At 40.2% G+C, this 22,755-nt stretch overlaps 1 protein-coding gene and 1 long non-coding RNA gene across 2 annotated transcripts in view; one reads left to right on the plus strand and one right to left on the minus strand.

The window, feature by feature from the left end:
* Window positions 1–19,886, plus strand: ATP5F1C (ATP synthase F1 subunit gamma). Its single transcript, XM_055296477.2, has 10 exons — window positions 1–175; window positions 7,975–8,009; window positions 8,909–9,040; window positions 10,844–11,048; window positions 11,616–11,759; window positions 11,871–11,935; window positions 14,117–14,272; window positions 14,850–14,946; window positions 19,058–19,094; window positions 19,744–19,886. The coding sequence occupies exons 1-9, from the start codon at window positions 120–122 to the stop codon at window positions 19,062–19,064; spliced, it is 897 nt and encodes a 298-aa protein (XP_055152452.1). The 5' UTR covers window positions 1–119; the 3' UTR covers window positions 19,065–19,094; window positions 19,744–19,886.
* The window catches only part of LOC129491867 (uncharacterized), a 19,734-nt gene continuing 8,143 nt past the window's right edge, over window positions 11,165–22,755 (minus strand). Inside the window, exons 3-4 of the long non-coding RNA XR_008660644.2 lie at window positions 20,546–20,624; window positions 11,165–11,345 (exon numbers count right to left, since the gene is read on the minus strand). This is a non-coding gene — a long non-coding RNA (uncharacterized lncRNA). The remainder of the gene's footprint in view (window positions 11,346–20,545; window positions 20,625–22,755) is intronic.

The raw sequence follows: 22,755 nt of genomic DNA on the forward strand, positions 1-22,755 counted from the left end.
ACATTAGCGCGAGGAAACGAGACTGAAGAAGAGAGCGAAGTGGGAGGGGCGCGCTGGGGAGCTTCTGCGCGTGCGCTCTGAGGCCTGCCTGACCGACCTTCAGCAGGGCTGCGGCTACCATGTTCTCTCGCGCGGGCGTCGCTGGGCTGTCGGCCTGGACCTTGCAGCCGCAATGGTATGGCAGCTTGCGGGAAGATCGGCAGGACCGCAAGGGATGGAAGAGCTTGGGCACGGGGCAGGGAGGAGGAGATGGGCGCGGGGGCAGATCTGGGGTTGCAGGGCCTAGCTGGGCCCCTGGCCCCTCGGAGGCGCGGGTTAGCGGGGGCTGCAGGAAGCGGCTCTGAGGCCGGCAAGGCGTGCGCAGGGCCGAGCTCCGGCGGAGCAAGGTCCCGCCCCGTTCCCTAAGGTCGGAGGGCCACCTGGGACCTCGGGACTGCGGCCTGAGTCCAAACTGACGTCTGGGCGGTCTTGAGTTCCCTCAGCTAATCAGCACTTCCTGAGCTTCCACTGCGAGCCAGGCCCCCAGTCTCAGGGCCTGCAAGGTGACGGGAGCCTGAGCAATAGCCCAGGGGAAGGTTAAGTTGTGCTTTTTGTCCTCGACGCCCTTTGAAACCCTCCAGTGCTGGACAGAGTGACCCTTTAAGATTCGATCGAGTCAGAGAGCGCGGCCGTCGAGCACCTCCCGTGTTGCAGACGCTTTGCTGGGTGCTGCAACAGCAAAGGCGAACATCCTAGATGCCTCTGAGGGTGGTTTTGGTGCAGAAGGGACCGTACAGATCTGTCTGAGGGCGGGGAAGGGAAGGACACCTAGCACTACCTTGAAACCACTTGCTGAAACCGTAACCCTGCAAGGTCATGAAATTGCCCCCAGGTCCTGGAGGAGGAGTTCCGTGGGCTTTAAGTGCCATTTGTTAACTGACAGGCAGCTAAAGGGTGCCACGAGCCTCGAGAATTTTAAACATTAGTTCCGGGTAGGGGGACCTGGGCTGGGGGAAATGCATATTAGAAGGCTTGGGAATGGGCAGGTAAAAGTTGGTTTGTGGGTGGTGCTGTTCAGTTTTGAAGCTTGACAGAATCTGGAAGAATTTCAGACACGCTGCTAAGGGGATTATAGGCTGTTTCGTAGCAATTCCCTGCTCTTAACAGTATGGAGGATTTCTAAGGCGCTACAGTGCTAAACTAGATTTTTGTATCCTAATTTATATGAAGGGACCATAAATCATTAGTAGAAATAAATATGTTTTTCATTAAGCAAATAACTGATAGTAATATACGAGATTTTCAGAATGAAATCTGATGTGAATTAGCCACATAAAATTTTTGGTGGCTTGGCCTGGGAAGTCAGATTTTTTTTTGTCTAATATGGAAAAAGAACATTCATGGGAATTAAAAGGTCACTGTAGTTGAATTCTCAGTTGTATGGATTGTCCCACTTGTTAACCAGTCAGCAGACATTAGCTGAGTGCTTGCACCGCACCCGGTGGTACTTGGAAAGTGCCAAGATATGATGGTGAACAAATAGATAAGGTCTCAGTCAGTTTCCTGGGACAGTGCCTGGCATGCTGTGGTGCTCTGTGAACATCAGCTCTCCTGTCCTTACCTTCTTGCCACGCATTAATGTTATCTGTCAGTATTTTAGAACCTTAGTTTCTAAGTTGATCTTTAAAAAAGTGGAAAGAGTTTCTGAAACAAAGACAATATTTTACAAAAAATTCTAGAAATATCTTTTTTTAAAGCACCTGTAAGATAATTTGAAGCTCTTTTAGTGAAGGATCGTTTTAAATAAGAGCTCTCAGTTCCAGACAACTACTGTTAGGAGCTTAAATCGGAACCTCAATCAGCATATAAAGATCCTAATCCTGACCTTAATCCCTTTGGAATATTGGTTTTAAATCGTCAATCAACAGTGTTCCACTATGAAAGCATATTCTGTCCTCTTCTTTTCATGTATTCCTTCACTCCTGGTGCTTACTTAATGTCTTTCCTGCCCCTTCCGCCATTTCCCTTCCCGTGAATTATAATTGCCTTTTGAATTCAGAAATTAAAACCACTCCACAGAATTAATTTGGAAGGGGAAAAAAAGACCTTTGTCTTAACGAACCATGAAGAGGCATATTTCCATACTTCTGTCTGGATTACTGGAAGTTTTTTAAAGTACAATTTGTTATTGTTTTAGTTTTTGTTTTCAGAGAGGTTACCATACTAACATAAACTAAACGTTAGGCTTACTTAAATTCACAGTGGTTATTTTAATAGTTGTTAGAGTATTGGCAAAATACTCTAACGTTTTGAAAATTAAACCGTTTTTTTAAAGCATCATATAAGAAAATGGAAATTAAAAATTTGAGAGAAAGAGTCCCAGATTTTACCGTCTTCAAATTTGGGAAAAACATATTTCTATTTCTTAGAGTTCAGTAGTCTCTAAAATGGAACTGCTTTATAATAACGTGTCAGTAGTCATAAACTACATACACTGAAAAGGAGATGGCATTTCAGGAGAGAAAAGACAAATTGTCATCTGAGACCATGAGGGCAGATATTTACTAGTAAATGTAAAAAATGTGAGGCAGCAGAGTGTAGTACTGTATGAAGAGAGACTCTGTAGCCAGCCCTGAAGGGCTCAATTCAGACGGCAGGGATTGAATTCTGATTGCCACTTAGCAGCTCTGTGACCTTGGACGGGTTACTTAGTGTCTTTCCCACCAGTTCCTCATCTGTCAAATATATGCAATAAAAGTGCACAATTCAGTGGGTTAGTGTAAGGATTTGCAAAGCATGTAGGACAGTGGGAGAAATGCTGATAGGGATCCAAATGCTGTATATCAGTAGAGAAATGAAGAGTTTTTAAGTACAGTTTGTACATCAAATGTAATGTAGGAAAAGAAGATGCAGTCGGGCTGGGCGCAGTGGCTTACGCCTGTAATCCCAGCACTTTGAGAGGCCAAGGCAGGCGGATCACAAGGTCAGGAGATCAAGACCATACTGGCCAACATGGTGAAACCCTGTCTCTACTAAAAATACAAAAATTAGCCAGACGTGGTGGTACGCATCTGTAGTCCCAGCTACTCAGGAGGCTGAGGCAGGAGAATTGCTTGAACCCGAGAGGCGGAGGTTGCAGTGAGCTGAGATCGTGCCACTGCATTCCAGCCTGGTGACAGAGTGAGACTCCATCTCAAAAAAAAAAAAATGATGCAGTCATGGGTGTGGGTTAGATAAGTGTGAAGGAGTCAGTTTTTGCTGGTGGCAGGTAATGGAGTTTTACACATTTAATAATAGAATTAGAGTCACTTCATAATTTTCTTTTCCTTGAGAATTAGCCAATATTGCTTCCTTTTTAAGTTTTTATGTTTCTTAATATACTCCTTGAAAATCTCTCAAACTGTAGTTTCTTGGAAGGGTGTCATTCCTGACTCCCTCCTCCACTGCCTTCGTCAGCTGTTATAACAGTGCTGTGGGATCATGGTAGATAGTGGTAATCCACAGTCCATTCGATTCTCTCTCCGCTGTGTTTCTTAGTCTCCTGAGGATCTCAGGACGTGCAATGATTCAGAGCTTTATCTCCTCATTTGCAAAACTTTTATATTTAATAAAGGAAGCTATCCCTAAAGAGAGTTCAATTAGCTCATCACTGTTCTTACTCAAATTGTACCTAAAAATTAAAGTAGTAACATAGACATCTTCAGAATTAATCAAAGCTAAACGTGAGAGTGCTTTAAAACACATGAAATTAGGGCAAATGCATAGCATTATCACAAAAGATGCTACCTCTTCATACCTCTGACTTGGAGTACTTAAGGAAACAAACATTCTGTGTTTGTCCAAATATGGTACGCAATTCAAATTTGTTCCATATGATATTCTCTGACTAGAAACTTGTGTCAGTTGAAGTGTCTGCCTAAAACAATAATATCCAAGAGTGACTTGTTATAACCAATAAATTTTGTGTTCAGGGAGAAAAGTCATTACTACACCAAAAAAGGAAGGTTGGCCCAAAACTGGTATTACTTTTCAAGTGTGATTATGAAAAGCTGTTGTAGTAGAACAGTCATGGCAGGTAGTTTGTGCTCTGAAATAACAGAGCTTGTCAGGATTTGCCAGCTTTTATCTTTTCCTTTAGTAGATTCATTCTTAAAACCAAACCTAATATTTTTTGTGCTGTAGTGGGAGAATCATCTGAGCCCAGGAAGTTGAGACTGCAGGGAGCCATGATCACACCACTGCACTCTAGCCTGGGTGAGGGGAGTCAGACCCTGTCTTCAAACCCCAAAAAACAAAGATCCACTCTTTTTGTTATATAGTTCTATGGATTTGGACAAATGCATAATGACATGTATCCACCATTACGATATCATGCCAAAGAGCTTCACTGCCCTAAAAATCCCTCCTCTACTCTCCCCAAAACCCTGACAACCACTTCTCTCAACTATTGCTAGATCCTCGGCTTTTCTGGCATGTCATATAGCCAGAATCATACAGTATTTGGTCTTTTTCAGATGGCCTTCTCTCCCTTAGCAGTATGCACTTAAGGTTTCTCCATGCCTTTTTATAACTTAATAGCTCCTTTGTGGTTTTGGCGAATAATAGTCCATTGTATGGATGTATCAAGAGTTAGATTATCTATTCATGTATTGAAGGACATCTGGGTTGCTTCCAACTTTTGGCATCATGAATGAAGCTGCTTTGCATGCTCTTGTGTAGGTTTTATGTGGACATAACTTCTCATCTCAGTTGGGTAAGTTAAGACTAGGTTTAGCTTTGTAAAAAACTACCAGAACATCTTCCCAAGTGGCTGTGTACTATTTTACATTCCTGCCAGCCATCAATGACAGTTCCTTTTGCTCCACATCCTCATCATCGTTTGCTGGTCAGTTTCTTGGGTTTTATCCATTCTTGCAGGTGTGTAGTGATATCTTACTGTTTTAACTTGCAGTTCTCTAATGACATGATACTGAGCATCATCTTACGTGCTTTTTGCCATCTGGTTGTTTTTTTTTGTTTTATTTTTTTTTGAGACAGAGTCTTGCTCTGTCACCCAGGTGGAATGCAATGGCACGATACTGCTCACCACAACCTCCACCTCCTGGGTTCAAGCGATTCTTCTGTCTCAGCCTCCTGAGTAGCTGGGATTTCAGGCGCCCACCACCACGCCTGGCTAATTTTTTGTATTTTTAGTAGAGACGGGGTTTCACCATGTTGGTTAGGCTGGTCTCGGAACTCCTGACCTTGTGATCCGCCTGCCTTGGCCTCCCAAAGTGCTGGGATTATAGGCATGAGCCACCGCACCTGGCCCTGCCATCTGTTGATCTTTGGTGAAGTCTCCAGATCTTTTGCCCATTTTCTTATTTGGGTTGTTTGTTCTCTTATTGCATTTTAAGAGTTGTTTGTTTTGGATACAGGTCCTTTATCAGAGATGAGTTTTAGAAATATTTTCTCCCAGCCTGTGGATTGATTTTTCATTCTCTTCACAGTATTTTTCACAGGACAGAAGTTTTAAATTTCAATAAAGCCCAACTTATTTTTTTCTGTCATGGATCATGCTTTTGGTGTTGTGTTTAAAAACTCATTTCCAAACTCAAGGCACCTGGATTGTCTCCTGTGGTATCTTGTAGAAGTTTTATGGTTTGGCATTTTATATTTAGGCCTGTGATTCATTTTAAGTTAATTTTTATTAAATTTGTAAAGTCATTGTACAGATTAATATTTTTGCATATTAGTGTCCAGTTGTTCCAGTACCATTTGTTTGTTGAAAAGAATATCCTTTTTTCCTTGAATTGTTTTTGCTTTTTTATTACTGTAACTTTAGAGGAGGTCTTAAAGTCAGGTAGTGTCAGTCCTGACAATATTGTTTGACTTTTCTAGGTCTTTGGCCTTCCTATATAACCTTGAAAATCAGTTTATTGATATCCACAAAGTAGGTATCAACTAAAATCAAACTTGCTGAGATTTTAGTGGATTTTTAAAATTATAAAACACATGGAGCATGAAGTTTATCATTTTAACCATACAACTGTGTGTGGGCATTTTTAACTTCATACTCCAGTAGTTCAGGGCTGCTGTAGAGGAATGTAACTAGCTTTTTATATACACTAACCTTATATCCTGCAACCTTGTCATAAATGCTTATTGGTTCTAGGAGGGGTTATTTTTATTCTTTGGGATTTTCTACGTAGATAATCATGTCATCTATGAACAGGAACAGTTTTATTCCTTCCCTTCAAATTTCTGTGCCTCTTATTTTCTTGTCTTACTTCATTAGCTAAGACTTCCAGTATGATACTGAAGGAATGTGATGAGTGGGGATTTTCTTGTCTTGTTCCCAAAGCTCCTAGCCTCTCCCATTCAATCAGGGATTTTTTGTTTGTTTGTTTTTAGCGGGTTGAGGAAGTTCTCTATTCCTAGTTTGCTGAGAGACTTTATCATGAATGGGTGTTAGATTTTGTTGGATGCTTTTTCTGCACCTATTGATTGTATGATTTTTTCTTTAACGTGTTGACATAATAGATTATATTATTTGATTTTTTAATATTGAACCAGCTTTGCATACCTGGAGTAAATCCCAAGTAGTGATGGTGTATAATTATTTTTAATACATTGTTGGATTTGATTTGCTAATACACTGTTGAGGATTATTGCCTCTAACCTATGCTCATGAGAGATATTAGTCACTGTCCACCAAGGTCATTCAATTAGAGAAACCTTAGATCATTCTTACTGCTTTCCTTTCTACTACGAATGTACATGTGAAGAAGTTAAATGCTCGCAAATCTAGCCTCCTATTGCTTTGCCAGCATCTTCATCCAGGTTCTTGAGGTCTCTCATGAGGCTGTGGCAGCCTACATCCCCATGTCTTTCGTGTTCATCAAAACTCCAACCTCATTTTACGCTTGTCACTGCCAAGTGAGATACTTTGCTGAAATACCAAACTGATTTGTGGGCTTATAAACATTCATTTCCCTACTAACCTACAAATAAGATTTAAACTGATTTGCTTTTTTTAATATTTGAAAATATTAATTATTTAAAGTAACAAACCCAACTCATGTCTCGAGCCTCCCCTTCTTCATTCCTCATTATTTCCTGAACATGAATCCTCTTAAAATGACATCCTGTTCCCGAGAATCCCCTCCTTATGTCTCTACTTTGTGCACACATTTCATCATGCTCAATTCTCCTGTGTAGCTTTGCCTACAAACACAGGCACTTTGTATGGATTTGAAGGCAGAAAGATAATTAATATTTTTTAGCATGTCTTCCCCCATTAGGGCAGGAATTCTCTCATATTCATCTTTCACCAACATTTCATTTAAGTGTAATCATTTTGACTTCTGCACATTAGCATTTCAATTTTAAAGACTTGAAAAAAATACCAAATTTTATATAAATGTAATTTTTCATGAACTTTGTTTATAAGGTAATAATATGTCAGAGACCACGTCATGTTTACCAGTGCCTGGAATGTAGAGCATCTTGGTAACTGTTTATCGAGCTGAATTGAAAAAGTTAAGAATCAGTTTATATAAACTACTTTTACACGTGTAGTCACGTTCGACTCTATCATTGACTCTGTTACTGGGAGAGGTTGCTGTGAACTAAGGAAGTTTTTAGAGTGGCTGGCCTTGATTTGAAGTATAGTTGGGCAGCTTAACAAGGGGAGGGGCTTTTCTGTCATGGAAACAACATAAGCAAAGATATGGAGGTGGGAATAGAGCATGTGTGGGTCAATAGAGCATGTTGACTTCTGGGAAGGTGGTGTTACAGACAGGCCAAATAAAGGGAGGCCTTCAATACGCGGATTCGCACCACTGCTAAGGGATTTAAATATATGCCTATTCATGTACATTCTGAGTCCTGTACTTGATAGACTATTTCTTTATGGGGTATTCTTTAAATAAATATATTAACTCTGAAAGTTTTTCTTGTGCAATGGAACTATTTTTCAAAAAACTGAAACATTTTTAAAACTTTTATCTTCAGGATTCAAGTTCGAAATATGGCAACTTTGAAAGATAGTAAGTATGTTGTTTGTCTCAATATGTGAATTAAGAAAAACTAAATTTTGACAAATACAAATACTTTCAAAAATATACTGCTTTAGCCCATTGTATATTTGATGAAAACTGACCAAATGGATTTCCATTGTATGTTTGGGACATTGGACTTGTTCTGAAAAGGCCAGTAAGAAAGGACACCTGAGAAAGCTATGTTCTGCTGTTTGTAGAATGATCATGATATAACTAGAAAAAACTATACCAGTGTGGGTGTATGTGTGGGAAGGGGTAAATCATGTTATGGAATTATATATAAATCATGTTATGGAATATGTGGTTAAGGCAACTTTCAATACCATTTAATGTTTTAAATGTATATTATTGTCTTATGTTGCCATTTGCTTGTCCTAAGTAGTAGCTAGTCTTACCTTCCTTTTATTAGTACTATTTCTTTTTTTTTTTTTTTTTTTTTTTTTTGAGACGGAGTCTCACTCTGTCACCCAGGCTTGAGTGCAGTGGCGCCATCTCGGCTCACTGCAAGCTCCGCCTCCTGGGTTCATGCCATTCTCCTGCCTCAGCTTCCCGAGTAGCTGGGACTACAGGTGCCCACCACCATGCCCGGCTAATTTTTTGTATTTTTAGTAGAGATAGGGTTTCACCATGTTAGCCAAGATGTCTTGATCTCCTGACCTCGTGATCCGCCCGCCTCGGCCTCCCAAAGTGTTGGGATTACAGGTGTGAGCCACCGCGCCCGGCTATTAATACTAGTACTAATGTTAAGACTGGTTTAGCATCACGCTGTTTATTGTTTATCTAAGTGCTCATTATTCTGCCTTGCACTTTAGAAAAATATTTCAGTAAATTCACAAGGAAGTTATACTGTAATTCCTTTGTCTTAACACAGTACTTCTGTTTTTCAGTTACCAGGAGACTAAAGTCCATCAAAAACATCCAGAAAATTACCAAGTCTATGAAAATGGTAGCAGCAGCAAAATATGCCCGAGCTGAGAGAGAGCTGAAACCAGCTCGAATATATGGATTGGGATCTTTAGGTAAGGGAAGAGTGTAATTCACAAATTAGGAAGAACTGTTTCACACAAAGACTACTGATGACTTATATTTAGAGCTTACAGTGATGTCAAGCCTATTCAAGTACTTGACATGTACTTATTTTTCATCTACATCTACTTGACACGTAGTGGTAACAACCTATGTAGGTAGTACAGGTAGGGACTGTTAGAATCCCTGCTTTTCAGTGAGAAAAACTGAAGCATACGGAAGTTAAGTAACTTGCCTAAGATCACATATAAAAGGAGGAAGAGCCTCTGTTTGGACCTATGTGGTTTGGTGTCAAGAGTCTGTGTGTTTGTTAACCATTATACGTGACCATGTTAACTTTTAAAATATTCTGAAATTTTCCCAGTTATTAAGTATACCATCAGAAGAACTTGGAAACCGTGCGTTAGATGCAAGGGCTTAATTTCATCCTATGACCTTGTAGTGTGGCATTTTAGGACTGCAGCGGGGGTGGGTGGGGGGCATTGCAGTGGAGAGCTGACCGAGTGATCATGGATCTGACTTGTGATGGTGTTTTGAGAATCCAAATGATGTTGAAGCAGGAAAAGCAGCTGAGAACCTTCATTTTCAAGATAGTTACTCACCATTCTTTTCAAAAGGATGAAGACATTTTTCCTTCAGAAATTTATGTAATCCATCCTTAATTAGTCTTAATAGAAAAGAGATGCAATATGGCAGTTTAAAAAGAATTTATATTGTGTTTTTAGATGCTTTTATACTTATTTGATTATGAATTTATCTTGGAAATAAAGTTGTAAAGAGCTAGAAATGGGAAAGAAGTTTCTATTTTAACTTGTAATTACATTCTTTCTCTTAACTTTTTTATGATCATGCTGTCTTATCCTGAGTTTAGGCCATCTAAAAGAATTTTTAACTTAAGGAAGATTTATGCATATTTGATAGTAAAGAAGGCCATGCAGTGAACCCCCTATTTATCTACCAAATCCTCAATATCTCAGCTTACAGCTATCCTTTGTTTTTGTGTGTGTGTGTGTGTGTGTGTGTGTGTGTTTTGTTGTTGTTTTTGTTTTCTTTTTGTGTTTTTTTTCAAATGGAGTCTCATTCTGTTGCCCAGGCTAGAGTGCAGTGGTGCAATCTCAGCTCACTGTACAACCTCCCCCTCCCAGGCTCAAGCGATTCTTCTGCCTCAGCCTCACCAGTAGCTGGGATTAACAGGCCCCCACCACCACACCTGGCTAATTTTTTTTTTTTGAGACGGAGTCTAGCTCTGTCTCCCGGGCTGGAGTGCAGTGGCGTAATCTTGGCTAGCTGCAAGCTCTGCCTCCTGGGTTCACGCCATTCTCCTGCCTCAGCCTCCCAAGTAGCTGGGACTACAGGCGCCCACCACCACACCCAGCTAATTTTTTTGTATTTTTAGTAGAGACAGGGTTTCACCGTGGTCTCGATATCCTGACCTCGTGATCTGCCCGCCTTGGCCTCCCAAAGTGCTGGGATTACAGACGTGAGCCACCGTGCCCAGCCAATTTTTGTGTTTTTAATAGAGACGGGGTTTCACTACGTTGGCCAGGCTGGTCTCAAACTCCTGATCTCAGGTGATCTGCCCACCTCGGCCTCCCAAAGTGCTGGGATTACAGGTGTGAGCCACTGTGCCTGGCCTCAGCTTACGGCTGTCCTAAGAACACTTGCTTACACTAGGCAGTTGCCAGCTAAATTTAAATGCATATTTTGAAAATAACCAACTGCTTTGTAAATTAGAGATTTATTGTATTTAGTGTAAATTGCATATAAAAAAATTACCGCTTTTGTTTGTTTTTAAGCTCTGTATGAAAAAGCTGATATCAAGGGGCCTGAAGACAAGAAGAAACACCTCCTTATTGGTGTGTCCTCAGATCGAGGACTGTGTGGTGCTATTCATTCCTCCATTGCTAAACAGATGAAAAGCGAGGTTGCTACACTAACAGCAGCTGGGAAAGAAGTTATGCTTGTTGGAATTGGTGACAAAATCAGGGGCATACTTTATAGGTAATTTAAATATATATTGTTTATTTTCATAAAGATGCAAGCACAAATAAATCTTCTCTCAAAAGTTTTGACAAACTCTCAAAACCTTCGTCAATAACAAGGTATATTCTTCGGGGCCTTTTTTGGTATATTCACAAGGGGGTGTTTGTTTCCTTTTTCTTTTTTCCAGGATATATTGGAACATTTCTGTTTTCCTTCCCCTGTTTTCTACCTTTGCTTCTTCATCCGGATCATAAGTTGAATGCCATGTGAATATCAAAAGCTATCGGCATTAAGCCGAGGAGGAGCTGTTACAGCCTGGAAATGTTAGCAATAGTTCATTGGGATTAGAAGGAGAGGAATAAAGGCAAAAAGAATATAAAACAGACCTCATTTTTAGTTCTTAGTTCTTTGCAGGTGCTGAAGGAAAGGAATTATGATAGTGTGTGGAACAACTCAGGAAATCACCACCACCCGTACCCCAAAAGACCTGATCCATGGTGACAGTGTTTTCTCCTTCCCATCCCCTGTGCTCTTTCAGCAGAAATCTTGTTAAACTAGCTATGTGAGCTGTTGCTTTTCTTATAGGACTCATTCTGACCAGTTTCTGGTGGCATTCAAAGAAGTGGGAAGAAAGCCCCCTACTTTTGGAGATGCGTCAGTCATTGCCCTTGAATTACTAAATTCTGGATATGAATTTGATGAAGGCTCCATCATCTTTAATAAATTCAGGCAAGAAAGATTTAGAAATAACAGCTTTTTTATGTTCATGCTTTTGTTCATATTTTGAAATAACAGTTTAAAAATTATTTTGAGATTTACATTTGTTTTTGTCAATTCTAGGTCTGTCATCTCCTATAAGACAGAAGAAAAGCCCATCTTTTCCCTTAATACCGTTGCAAGTGCTGGTAAGTAGTTTTTCTGTGATACATATTTTTTGGCATGTAGAATGGAGAGATTTGTACACTAAGGCAGACAGGGTCAAGATATCTGGTGGTAGCTATAGCAAATGATTTGGGGCTGTTTCTTTTTTAGACAGAGTCTCACTGTCTCCCAGGCTGGAGTGCAGTGGCACCATCTCGGCTCACTGCAAGTTCTGCCTCCTGGGTTCACACCATTCTCCTGCCTCAGCCTCCCTAGTACCTGGCACTACAGGCACCCGCCACCAAGCCCGGCTAATTTTTTGTATTTTTAGTAGAGACGGGGTTTCACCATGTTAGCCAGGATGGTCTCAATCTCCTGACCTCGTCATCCACCTGCCTCGGTCTCCCAAAGTGCTGGGATTACAGACATGAGCCCAGCCATTTTTTTTTTTTTTTTTTTTTTTTTTTTGAGACGGAGTCTCACTGTGTCACCCAGGCCGAAGTGCAGTGGCATGATCTCGGCTCACTGCAACCTCCACCTCCCGGGTTTACGCCATTCTCCTGCCTCAGCCTCCCAAGTAGCTGGGATTACAGGTGCACGCCACCACGCCCGGCTAATTTTTGTATTTTTAGTAGAGATGGGGTTTCACCATGTTGGCCAGGCTGGTCTTGAACTTCTGCCCTCAAGTGATCCACCTGCCTTGGCCTCCCAAAGTGCTGGGATTACAGGCATGAGCCACTGCGCCTGGCCAATCTGGAGCTGTTTCTGAGAAGTGCCATCTCTTGACTTCTATGATACTTAATTCAGTCGTTGTTTGGTAACTCCTGCTCTATTCTGTCATTAATTGAAAAATCAGTATCTATTGAGGTTCATCATTAGATTTTTTTGTCCTCAGGGATTGAAGAGCGTAGCTAGAAACTGGCTTTGCAATTTATGTTTGGGACCTCTAACTACAACACAACAGAAGCTCTAGAATAGAGAGTTGAACAGTGTTCACAGCTAATTTACATTGACCGACTCAATTCTCATGTTTTATTGTTGGAATAAAGTCATCCTTGATCAGTGAAGCATCCTGGAATAATATTCAGGAACTGATTTTAGTTTTCTAAGGCTTTTTTCCCTTGTATATACCATCTATTTTCTAATATTTCATTTATTTTCAAGTATGTACTTTACACGTTAATGTTTCTGAAATTGACATGGCTCTACCAGCCAATGGAACATCATTTATAATTGAGTACATTTTTTTCTCTCTTAATGAGAAATAAAGTAGGTGTTACAACGAGTACCATTTAATGAAATATAGTATTTTGATAATGTATAGTACTGTGTCACCACTTGACCCCAAAGAATGAATTTTGAAATGTACTTCTAAATTTCTACAACATTAAAACTACAATTCATATCAATTTCTAGTTCTCCCACTCTTTCATGTGCTTTGAAAGGTTTTCCCTCTCTCATTTTCCAGATTGATACATTCAGATTTCTTCAGTAATCAAATGACTAAGTTGGAATTACTGCACAGGTTGAGTATCCCTTGTGTGAATGCTTAGGACCAGAAATGTTTGGGATTTCAGAATATTTTCGTATTTATAATGCAGTATCTTGGGGACAGGACCTGAGTGTGTACACCCTATACACATAGCCTGAAGGCAATTTTATGCAATATTTTAAAGAATTTTCTGCATCAAACAAAGTTTCAAATGCACCCCATCACACAAGGTCAGGTGTGGAATTTTCCACTTGTGGCATCATGTCAGTGCTCAAAATGTTTCAGATTTTGGAGCACTTCAGATTTTGGACTTTGGAATTAGGGATGCTCAACCTGTATTACACTATATTGGCTTCAATTCATTATTATTTTTTTTTATTGGAAAAAGCATTGAGTGCTTGCTGGCTTTGTAACAGGCACATGCTAATACTGTCCAGAGGGCTTCATAATCACAAAATACAGTACAGTTATTTCAAATGTTGACCTAATTTTTCTAAAGTTACACATGTGGAGTAGAATATCAAATGCTTTATTTACACATTATATTTTGCTAAAAATATGCTATCATCTGTAGTTTGGAAATAGATGAAATTATTAGAACAGATTCATTTACCTTATCTTGCATTAATTTCTGCTCTGTAACTATAAAGGAGTTTTACACTGAAAAGCTGTCTTTGATGAATTAGTATTCATTCTATATAACTTCAAAGAAACTCATCACTTGTTTTAACAGAGAGTATGAGTATCTATGATGATATTGATGCTGATGTGCTGCAAAATTACCAAGAATACAATCTGGCCAACATCATCTACTACTCTTTGAAGGAGTCCACCACTAGTGAGCAGAGTGCCAGGATGACAGCCATGGACAATGCCAGCAAGAATGCTTGTAAGTACACAGTATGGACGGTGCCAGCAGGAATGCTTGTGAGCACACAGTGAAGCTCAGCTGAGAGGAGTCCGTTGCCAATAGTAGCATCAACAATATTAACTCCCCCAAGGTCTGCGGCACTGTCCTGCTTTCCGGTCCTCGCAAGGGCCGAGAGGTGTACCGGCATTTTGGCAAGGCCCCAGGAACCCCGCACAGCCACACCAAACCCTACGTCCGCTCCAAGGGCCGGAAGTTCGAGCGTGCCAGAGGCCGACGGGCCAGCCGAGGCTACAAAAACTAATCCTGGATCCTACTCTCTTATTAAAAAGATTTTTGAATGCTTAAAAAAAAAAAAAAAAAATTAACATAATATTCCTGTACCTGTAAGAAAGTATATCTTGATAGGTAGTTGATTTGCAAGTACTGTGAAAAGGTATCCTATGGAAGATGTAAAAATATCTTCATAACATTTTTTGAGAGGCCAATTTTGGTATCCAAAAATCTCTTATTTTTAAATTAAGCAACAGAAGTTAGTTAACAAGTTATTCTACTCTAGTTTCAGATTTTTTATGTAATCTTTTTGTTTTGTTTGTAGCTGAGATGATTGACAAATTGACATTGACATTCAACCGTACCCGCCAAGCTGTCATCACAAAAGAGTTGATTGAAATTATCTCTGGTGCTGCAGCTCTGTAAGTAATTGTAGATTGTTGCCTTCAGAGAATTTTTTTTCCTCTTGCTGTGTCTGCTTGTTTGGATGCTTAAAAGTTTTTTTTTTTGTCTTCTGAAGTTGAAATGACTCATTGCTGAATCTTGCATCCTAACTCTTAGGCTATAAAGATGTAGTAAAAATGGGATCTCTTTGGTTTATTTTTATTGTTTCAGCTGGAAACACTCGGGCTTAGTTTTCAGTTTTCTAAAGGATTAGGAATGGGATGTGGATAATTCAATATCATTTATGAAATCTTTTTTTGGAATTTAAACAATTGTAAGCCAAGCTTTCTGAGTTACAGGGCTAGTTTCAGATTTGGTTTTACATAAATCTATAAACCATTGCATGTTGGGAAGGTCCAGGAATTTTTTTAATCATTATGTTTTCTATATCAGTACCAAAAGATAGTATATCCATCCCTCAGTATCTGCAGTGGATTGGTTCCAGAACTCTCTCTCACCTCCCCCAGGATACCAAAATCTGAAGATGCTCAAGTCCCTGAAATAAAATAGCACAGTACTACATATAACAAATGCACATCCTCTCGTATACTTTTAATCATCTCTAGTTATAATGCTATGTAAATAGTTGTTGTATTGGTTTTCGTTTTTATTATTTTACCATTATTTTTGTCTTTTTTCCAAATATTTTACATCGGCTGTTGGTTGAATCCATGGATACTGAGGGCCAACTATATACTGCTTTCCTCAAGAAAATTTCTTAGTTGTTGAAAAACTTCAATGTTTATGAAAAAAAGGTTAAGATAATGGGAATTTTATTCAAAAAGTTATTAAGTTGAATACCCACTATGTGCACAGTACAGTGCTAGACACAGTGTTAAGGATGTGATTCTCTCTTTTAAGGCACTTACATTCTAATAGGATAAGAAACATACAAGTAATTGTGATTAGATAAAATGTGTAGTAATTTCTTTTTGACTCGTTCCTTCTTACCTCCTACTAATCAGTTACCATGCTCTTTAAGTTTTACCTTCTAACTATCTCTTGAATCTTCCCCCTTCTTTATGCCCACTTAATGCAGATCCTTGTCATTTCTTTCCTTGGTTCAAAAAGGTAATTATTTGAGTGCCCCTTAAGCGTCAGGCCCTGTGCTAGACACTGAGGATATAGTGGTAACAGTATTTGCCTTCAGAGAGCTCAATCTTAACAGTAAAGGCAGACACTAAATAAGAAATCACAGCAGAACAGAGGTTACTAAACTGTGGCCTGGAGCTAAGAATGAGTTCTACATTTTTAAAGGGATATAAGAAAAAGGAGAGTGACAGTGTGTGACCCACAGAGCGTAAAATACTTACTGTGTGGCCCTTCACAGAAAAAAATTTGCCTATTTTTGTGACAGTGTTATGAGGAAAATAACAAAATCCATTCTCTGTTATACAATCATTCTGCAGAAACACTCGATGTATGTGATCCTATATTTTCTGGTCACCAGCACTCTTCCCAGTCCAGTCTCTTATCATTACCATTTCTCACATCCTTGAACCTCAGCCACCTTGATCTATTTCCAGATCTACAGATTCGTCACTCTTTCTCACGGCCAGGGAGTGGCATGTGCTGCAGCCTGAAGAGCCACTATTTCTTCCCTTGCTCCCTTGATTCTTCATCTGACTGCCTCCTGTGTATCCTTCCTTACTCAGCTGGGGGAATCCTTTCTTCCAGAAAACACTCCTTCCTTCAGTCTGAGTGAGGCAGCCTTCTGTAGCATCCTGTCTTCCATTTAGCTTAGCTTTTACAGCCTTGTATCAGGAATCGGCTTTTTATTTGTCTGTGTGCTCCTCGAGACTAGGATGGGACCACATCTTATTCACTTTTGTGTCCCCATTGCCTGGTACATACCTCCTTTGTGAATGTTGAATGAATGAATGAAATGCCATGTTTATTCAGAACTGGAAGTTCAGAAGAGGGACAAATAACATTTTATTGGGTGTATGAAAATGTGGGCCCATGGTTTTACGAGTCAGGGAAAAGTTCATCACTATTTAAAGTGTTCCTTAAGTGTTACCTTTCAAGGGCAGAAACTGGGCAGAATGCCAGAGAGACACAACTAGAACTGATTGAGCCAACAGATACCTTTGTGTAAGTTGTTAGTTGGATCCATCAGCCTTGCTATCCTAAGCATTATTCTTCTCTTATTTTACTTTCTAAGCACAGCTGTGTTAGGACTAACCCATTCACAGCCTGGTCACCAATGTTCTATTAGCATCACAGAATACTGTCTCATGGTGTCTAGTTTGATGAACTTGGTTAGGATACTCTGTTACTCAGCTTTGTCATCTGTAACGTGGGGACTAATACAAGGACTAAAACCTTCTGTTAGCCATTATCCTTCTTTAACATCTACCCCATGTTAAAGCCAGGCTGATTTGTTCTTGGATCTTAAGTGTGAGAAAGCCTGGGGGAAGGAGCCACATTCTGAAGGTTTCTGGGCTGTGTGAGATCCGGAGAACCCAAGGGGGATTTTTTGCTCTTGAAAAACGAATGTTAGCTATGACCTATGATGATACAACTTCTGCAAAATTGAGGACCAGCCTGTTTCTTCATTAGAAATGCAGGAAACCTGGCTGAGTGCAGTGGCTGATGCCTGTAATCCCAGCACTTTGGGAGGCCGAGGTGGGCAGATCACAAGGTCAGGAGATCGAGACCATCCTGGCTAACTTGGTGAAACCCCGTCTCTACTAAAAATACAAAAAATTAGCCGGGTGTGGTGGTGAGCGCCTGTAGTCTCAGCTACTTGGGAGTCTGAGGCAGGAGAATGGCGTGAACCCGGTTGGCGGAGCGTGCAGTGAGCTGAGATTGCACCACTGCACTCCAGCCTGGGCAAAAGAGCGAGACTCCATCTCAAAAAAAAAAAGAAAGAAAGAAATGCAGGAAACCTATTTAAAAGTAACAAAATCAGCTGGGTGCATTGGCTCATGTTGGCTCATGCTTGTAATCTCAGCATTTTGGGAGACCGAAGCGAGTGGATTACTTGAGCCCAGGAGTTCAAGACAAGCCTGAGCAATATCGCAAGACCCCATCTCTACAAAAATGAAAAAATTAGCCAGGCCTGGTGGCATGTGCCTATTGTCCTAGCTACTCAGGAAACTGAGGCAGGAGGATTGCTTGAGCCCGGGAGTTTTATGCTGCAGTGAGCTATGATCGTGCCACTGCACAAAACCAAGAATTTAGAAAAAGGAATCCACATAATTGGAAATTGAGTATTAAGTTTTTGCTTCCTAGGAAGGTAGTCTAAATCCTTATACAAAAACTTAGCCATGCAGTGCCAAGGTTGGATTGCTTGTGAATGGGCTTGCATGCTCTGTAACCTATCAGTTATTATGAATCAAGACTTGAATATTTAAACATATTTGGAAAAGAAAAAGATCAAAAAACAAAATAAACATATTTGGCTATTTAGTAATACAATTAAGAACATGAGTAAACCATAGTATTCGAGGTCCAAGTATTAGTTGCCAGCCTAAAAACTCTAAATATGGCCGGGTGTGGTGGCTCACGCCTGTAATCTCAGCACTTTGGGAGGCCGAGGCGGGTGGATCACCTGAGGTCAGGAGTTCCAGACCAGCCTGGCCAACATGGCAAAACCCCGTCTCTACTAAAAAAGTACAAAAATTAGCTGGGCATGGTGGCAGGCACCTGTAATCCTAGATACTCGGGAGGCTGAGGCAGGAGAATCACTTGAACCCGGGAGGAGGTTGCAGTGAGCTGAGATCATGCCACTGCACTCCAGCCTGGGCAACGGAACGAGACTCCATCTCCAAAAAAAATACCTCTAAATATATTGTGTTAATTTATAGAAAAATTGTAATTTAAATTACATATTCATAGTCTTTCCTACTTGCATGAGCATGTTTTTATTGCTTCTAACCTGGATTGAAATCTGTGACTTTTTATAACAGTCATTGAGTCTGTTTCAAACGAATCTTGTGGTAAGTATTTTTGCATGATATACTCAAGGTATCAAGTTTAACAATTGACTTTTTTTCATTGAAAAGCGTATGTGATTAACTAGCATGGATTGCTTCTTGACCTGCTTGTTTTGTGTTTGTCTTTTTCTTCTAATATAATAACCAGGGATTAATGAAAATCAAGTTCCATCCTCAGAGAAGAGGTAAAGTTCACACATTCTTCCCATGACTGTTCAGAAAAGAAACCTATTCAGATATAAGTGAAGCTAATTTAGTAATCCTAGAATTGTCCTCTGAGAGATTTAGATGGATGGGCCACTTCATAGTAGCAGCCAACTCACGGGAGCACCTGGGCAATGCTAGTGGACTTTTTTGTAGTGAGTGTGTTGATCATAGAAAATGTAGATATAAGGAAATAAACTTTGAGGATAGAGAATTAACATTATTTTGAGATATTATATATAGGTTGGTGAAGAGTGGTGGTTGTCACACTTTATGGTCTCAGGACCCCTTAATGTCTGATTGATCTAGCAGAAGCCAGCTAGATTTTCATCTGTCTCTATTCACTTTGTTGTGATGTCATGGATCATGTGGCCTCTGGAAAACTCTACTGTATACTCGAGAATGAGAATAAAACAGGCAAAATAACATTATCATGAAAATAGTTTTGCCCTCATGAACCCCATGAAAGGTTCCCCAGACCAAAATTTTAGTATCACTGGTATAGAGTAACACTTTATTGTGTAAATTCAGTTCTCTGTACCCCACTTAAATATGTGTTATTATCTCTTGATATTATTTTCCCAAAAAATGCTGTTTGATTTTTTACTTGTTCTGTACTTTGTTTTTCAGGTAAAGAAGGAAAATTCAGCCAGTTGATTTTGTTTTTAGCTTACTGCTGTCTTTGTCCGAAGAAACTGTTCCTCCATTATTTGAATTAGTGAAGACAGCAAGATATTTGTAAATTATCTTACAATAAACAACTTAAAATAAAATCATTGTTTTTCTTATATATAATAACAATAGATACAGTTTTTGAAATGAGATGATACTAAAACATTTAAAAATATTAATATGCTACTATTAAAATTTTTTAGTAGAAGACAATTTAAGAGGCTCTTTTGGTTTGATAGTGCTCCACTGACCTTAAAATGTCTAGCCTCTGTGGGGACAAGGTAGAGGGAAAGGGCTGCAGCCACAGCCTCAGCCCGGTTCTGTGCCTTAGTACAGCCTTAAAGAACAGTCAACAAGGCCAGGCACACTGGCTTATGCCTGCAGTCCTAACACTTTGGGAGACTGAGACTCAAGGTGGATCACTTGAGGTCAGGAATTTGAGACTAGCCTGGCCAACATGGTGAAACCCTGTTTCTACTAAAAACAAAAAAAAATACAAAAATGGCACGCACTTGTAATCCCAGCTACTCAGGAGGCTGAGGCAGGAGAATTGCTTAAACCTGGGAGGCAGAGGTTGCAGTGAGCTGAGATCGTGTCACTGTACTCCAGCCTGGGCAACAGAGCAAGACTCTGTTCCAAAAAAAAAAAAATGCCACTGGAGGCATTTGCTTGGAATTCTGGATACAAAATTCTAAGCATATACTTACTGTAACTTATTTAAAACATCTTTTCTAAACACTGAGAAAAGTACGATACTCACATTTAGATCACCATTAAGATTAGATGCCTGCGTTGATTCCACACTCCGAGTTGGCCATGCCAAAATTTCAGGCTTTTCCCTATTTGTTTAAAATTGAGAACTTAGGTTTTTTTTTTAATTACAAAAGTAATATATATAAATTCCAAAATACATAAAATTATAAACAATATAAAACCCATTCTTAACAAGCTCCTCTTTTAAAAACGAATGCATGTATTTAGAATGGATTCTTTAAATATTTCCAACTATATTCATAGTAATGAATAAAAAGGTTTCGTGAACTGACCCGAGCTTCAAAGTCATTTTCTAACTCCCCTCAAAGTTTTCAGGAGCCACTTCTGAAGGGGTTGGTGGCTGAGGCTAGTAGAAAGAAACAGCTCACAACTGAGGAATCAGATGGAGGTGTAGTGTGAACCAGTACCAGATACCTTTTGGGAATGTTAGCAACAAACCACGTGCCTCTGGAGGCTGTGTGTGTGTGTGTGTGTGTGTGTGTGTGTGTGTGCACGTGCACGTGCACGCCACTATACCTGGCTAATTTTTTTAATTTTTTTTTTTTTTAGAGATGGGGTCTTGCTATTTCGCCCAGGCTGGTCTTGAACTCCTGGGCTCAAGTGATCCTCCTTAGCCCTGCAAAGTGCTGGAATTACAGGTGTGAGCCACCATGCCCATCCTGTGCTTCTAAGCTTGGTTTGGCCCGCCTCCAGTTTCCAGGACAGCAGAACACATCTATGAGGGTGAATTGAGTGTCCTAGACACCATGGAAGGAGGAAAAGCAGGAATTTGAAATCAGTCAACATAAGTAAGAATAATCTGTTTGAACTGGAATACTAGCTCAGCCCTTACCAGCTGTGACCTTGGGCAACTTACTTAATCTTTCAGTTTTATCATCTATAAGATGGAGATTAAAAGATTGTTAGGATTAAATGAGCTAATATTTTAAAATATCGAGAATCTGACAGGGAGTAAGTGCTATATTCTTTGTTAAATGTCTGCTCTATGTAAAATTAATCATCAGCTCCCTGTAGCATTTAGTGATGCTCTTCTGTGTACTGGCACTCTGACTCTCTGAAGATACAATGATAACAAAACGCCTCCTTGCAGGAGCTTACAGTCTGGAGGGAACACAAGCAAATGACAGAATGTGGTAAGTTACAATTGGTGAGCCACAGGAGGGACACTGACTCAGTTTGGGAACAGATGAAGGGGACTGAGAAGGCCATCCAGCTTGGAGGAAGGGAGGTCTAAACAGTCCTCGAGGACCAGTGACCAACAGTAGAAATTAAACTACTAGAGCTAACTGGTGGGGAGGGAAGGCATTTCAGGCCAAGGAAGCAGAAAAAGCAAAGACCAAAATCTGTTCAAATGCACATTCTGAAAACTGCTAATACAGAGAACGAGAAAGGCAAGATAAATCTGGAAAGGTGAGTGTACCATGCTGTGTGGTTTAGACATGTAGGAAGGAATCAAAGAGTAAGCTTGAAATTTTCCTCCAACTTCCGTCCTCTCCTTTTGCTAAGTGGCATAACACAGTGCAATTACAGTGATAAATGTCCACTGGTAAGGTTTATTACATAATTCAAACTGCTATTTTTTTTTTTTTTTTTTTTTTTTTTTTTTGAGATGAGGTCTGACTCTATCGCCCAGGCTGGAGTGCAGTGGCAGGATCTTGGCTTACTGCAACCTTCACCACCTGGGCTCAAGCCATCCTCCCACCTCAGCCTCCCGGGTAACTGGGACTACACCATGCCTGGCTGATTTTTGTATGTTTGGTAGAGACAGGGTTTTGCCATGTTGCCCAGGCTGGTCTCGAACTCCTGGCCTCAGTGATCTGCCTGGTTCAGCCTCCTGAAGTGCTGGGATTACAGGCGTGAGCCACTGCTCCTGGCTATCCTATTTTCTGCAAACACCTACACGGTACCTAAAGGGCTAGGTCTGTTAATTTTAATATTCTAGGATTGAGTTTCCATCATTACAACTGTTACCTATAATGTTCCCTTTAGGAAACTGTTTCTCTGTGTGCTTTAATATGGAATAGTTGAAGCTTTCAGAAACTTTATTATCATTATTCAAAACTCTGTAAATGAAGCTTAAGAACTGTGCAGTCACTGAGCTACTCCTGGCACCAACTGAAGAAAAAGTGCTGCCATTGGCTGAAGTTGGGCTCACTGGTCTTCAACTGTAACCCTCGTCAGCACTGACTGCTACGC

Source organism: Symphalangus syndactylus, chromosome 10 (genome assembly GCF_028878055.3).
Source record: "Symphalangus syndactylus isolate Jambi chromosome 10, NHGRI_mSymSyn1-v2.1_pri, whole genome shotgun sequence".
NCBI classification, from domain to species: domain Eukaryota; kingdom Metazoa; phylum Chordata; class Mammalia; order Primates; family Hylobatidae; genus Symphalangus; species Symphalangus syndactylus.

Bases quoted from the DNA above. Each gene is read 5' to 3' on its own strand.
- ATP5F1C (XM_055296477.2), top strand. From the start codon at position 120: ATGTTCTCTCGCGCGGGCGTCGCTGGGCTGTCGGCCTGGACCTTGCAG. The intron at 11,760-11,870 runs GCAAGAAAGATT...TGTCAATTCTAG, and splicing joins ATCATCTTTAATAAATTCAG to GTCTGTCATCTCCTATAAGA. The intron at 14,273-14,849 runs GTAAGTACACAG...TTTTGTTTGTAG, and splicing joins CAATGCCAGCAAGAATGCTT to CTGAGATGATTGACAAATTG.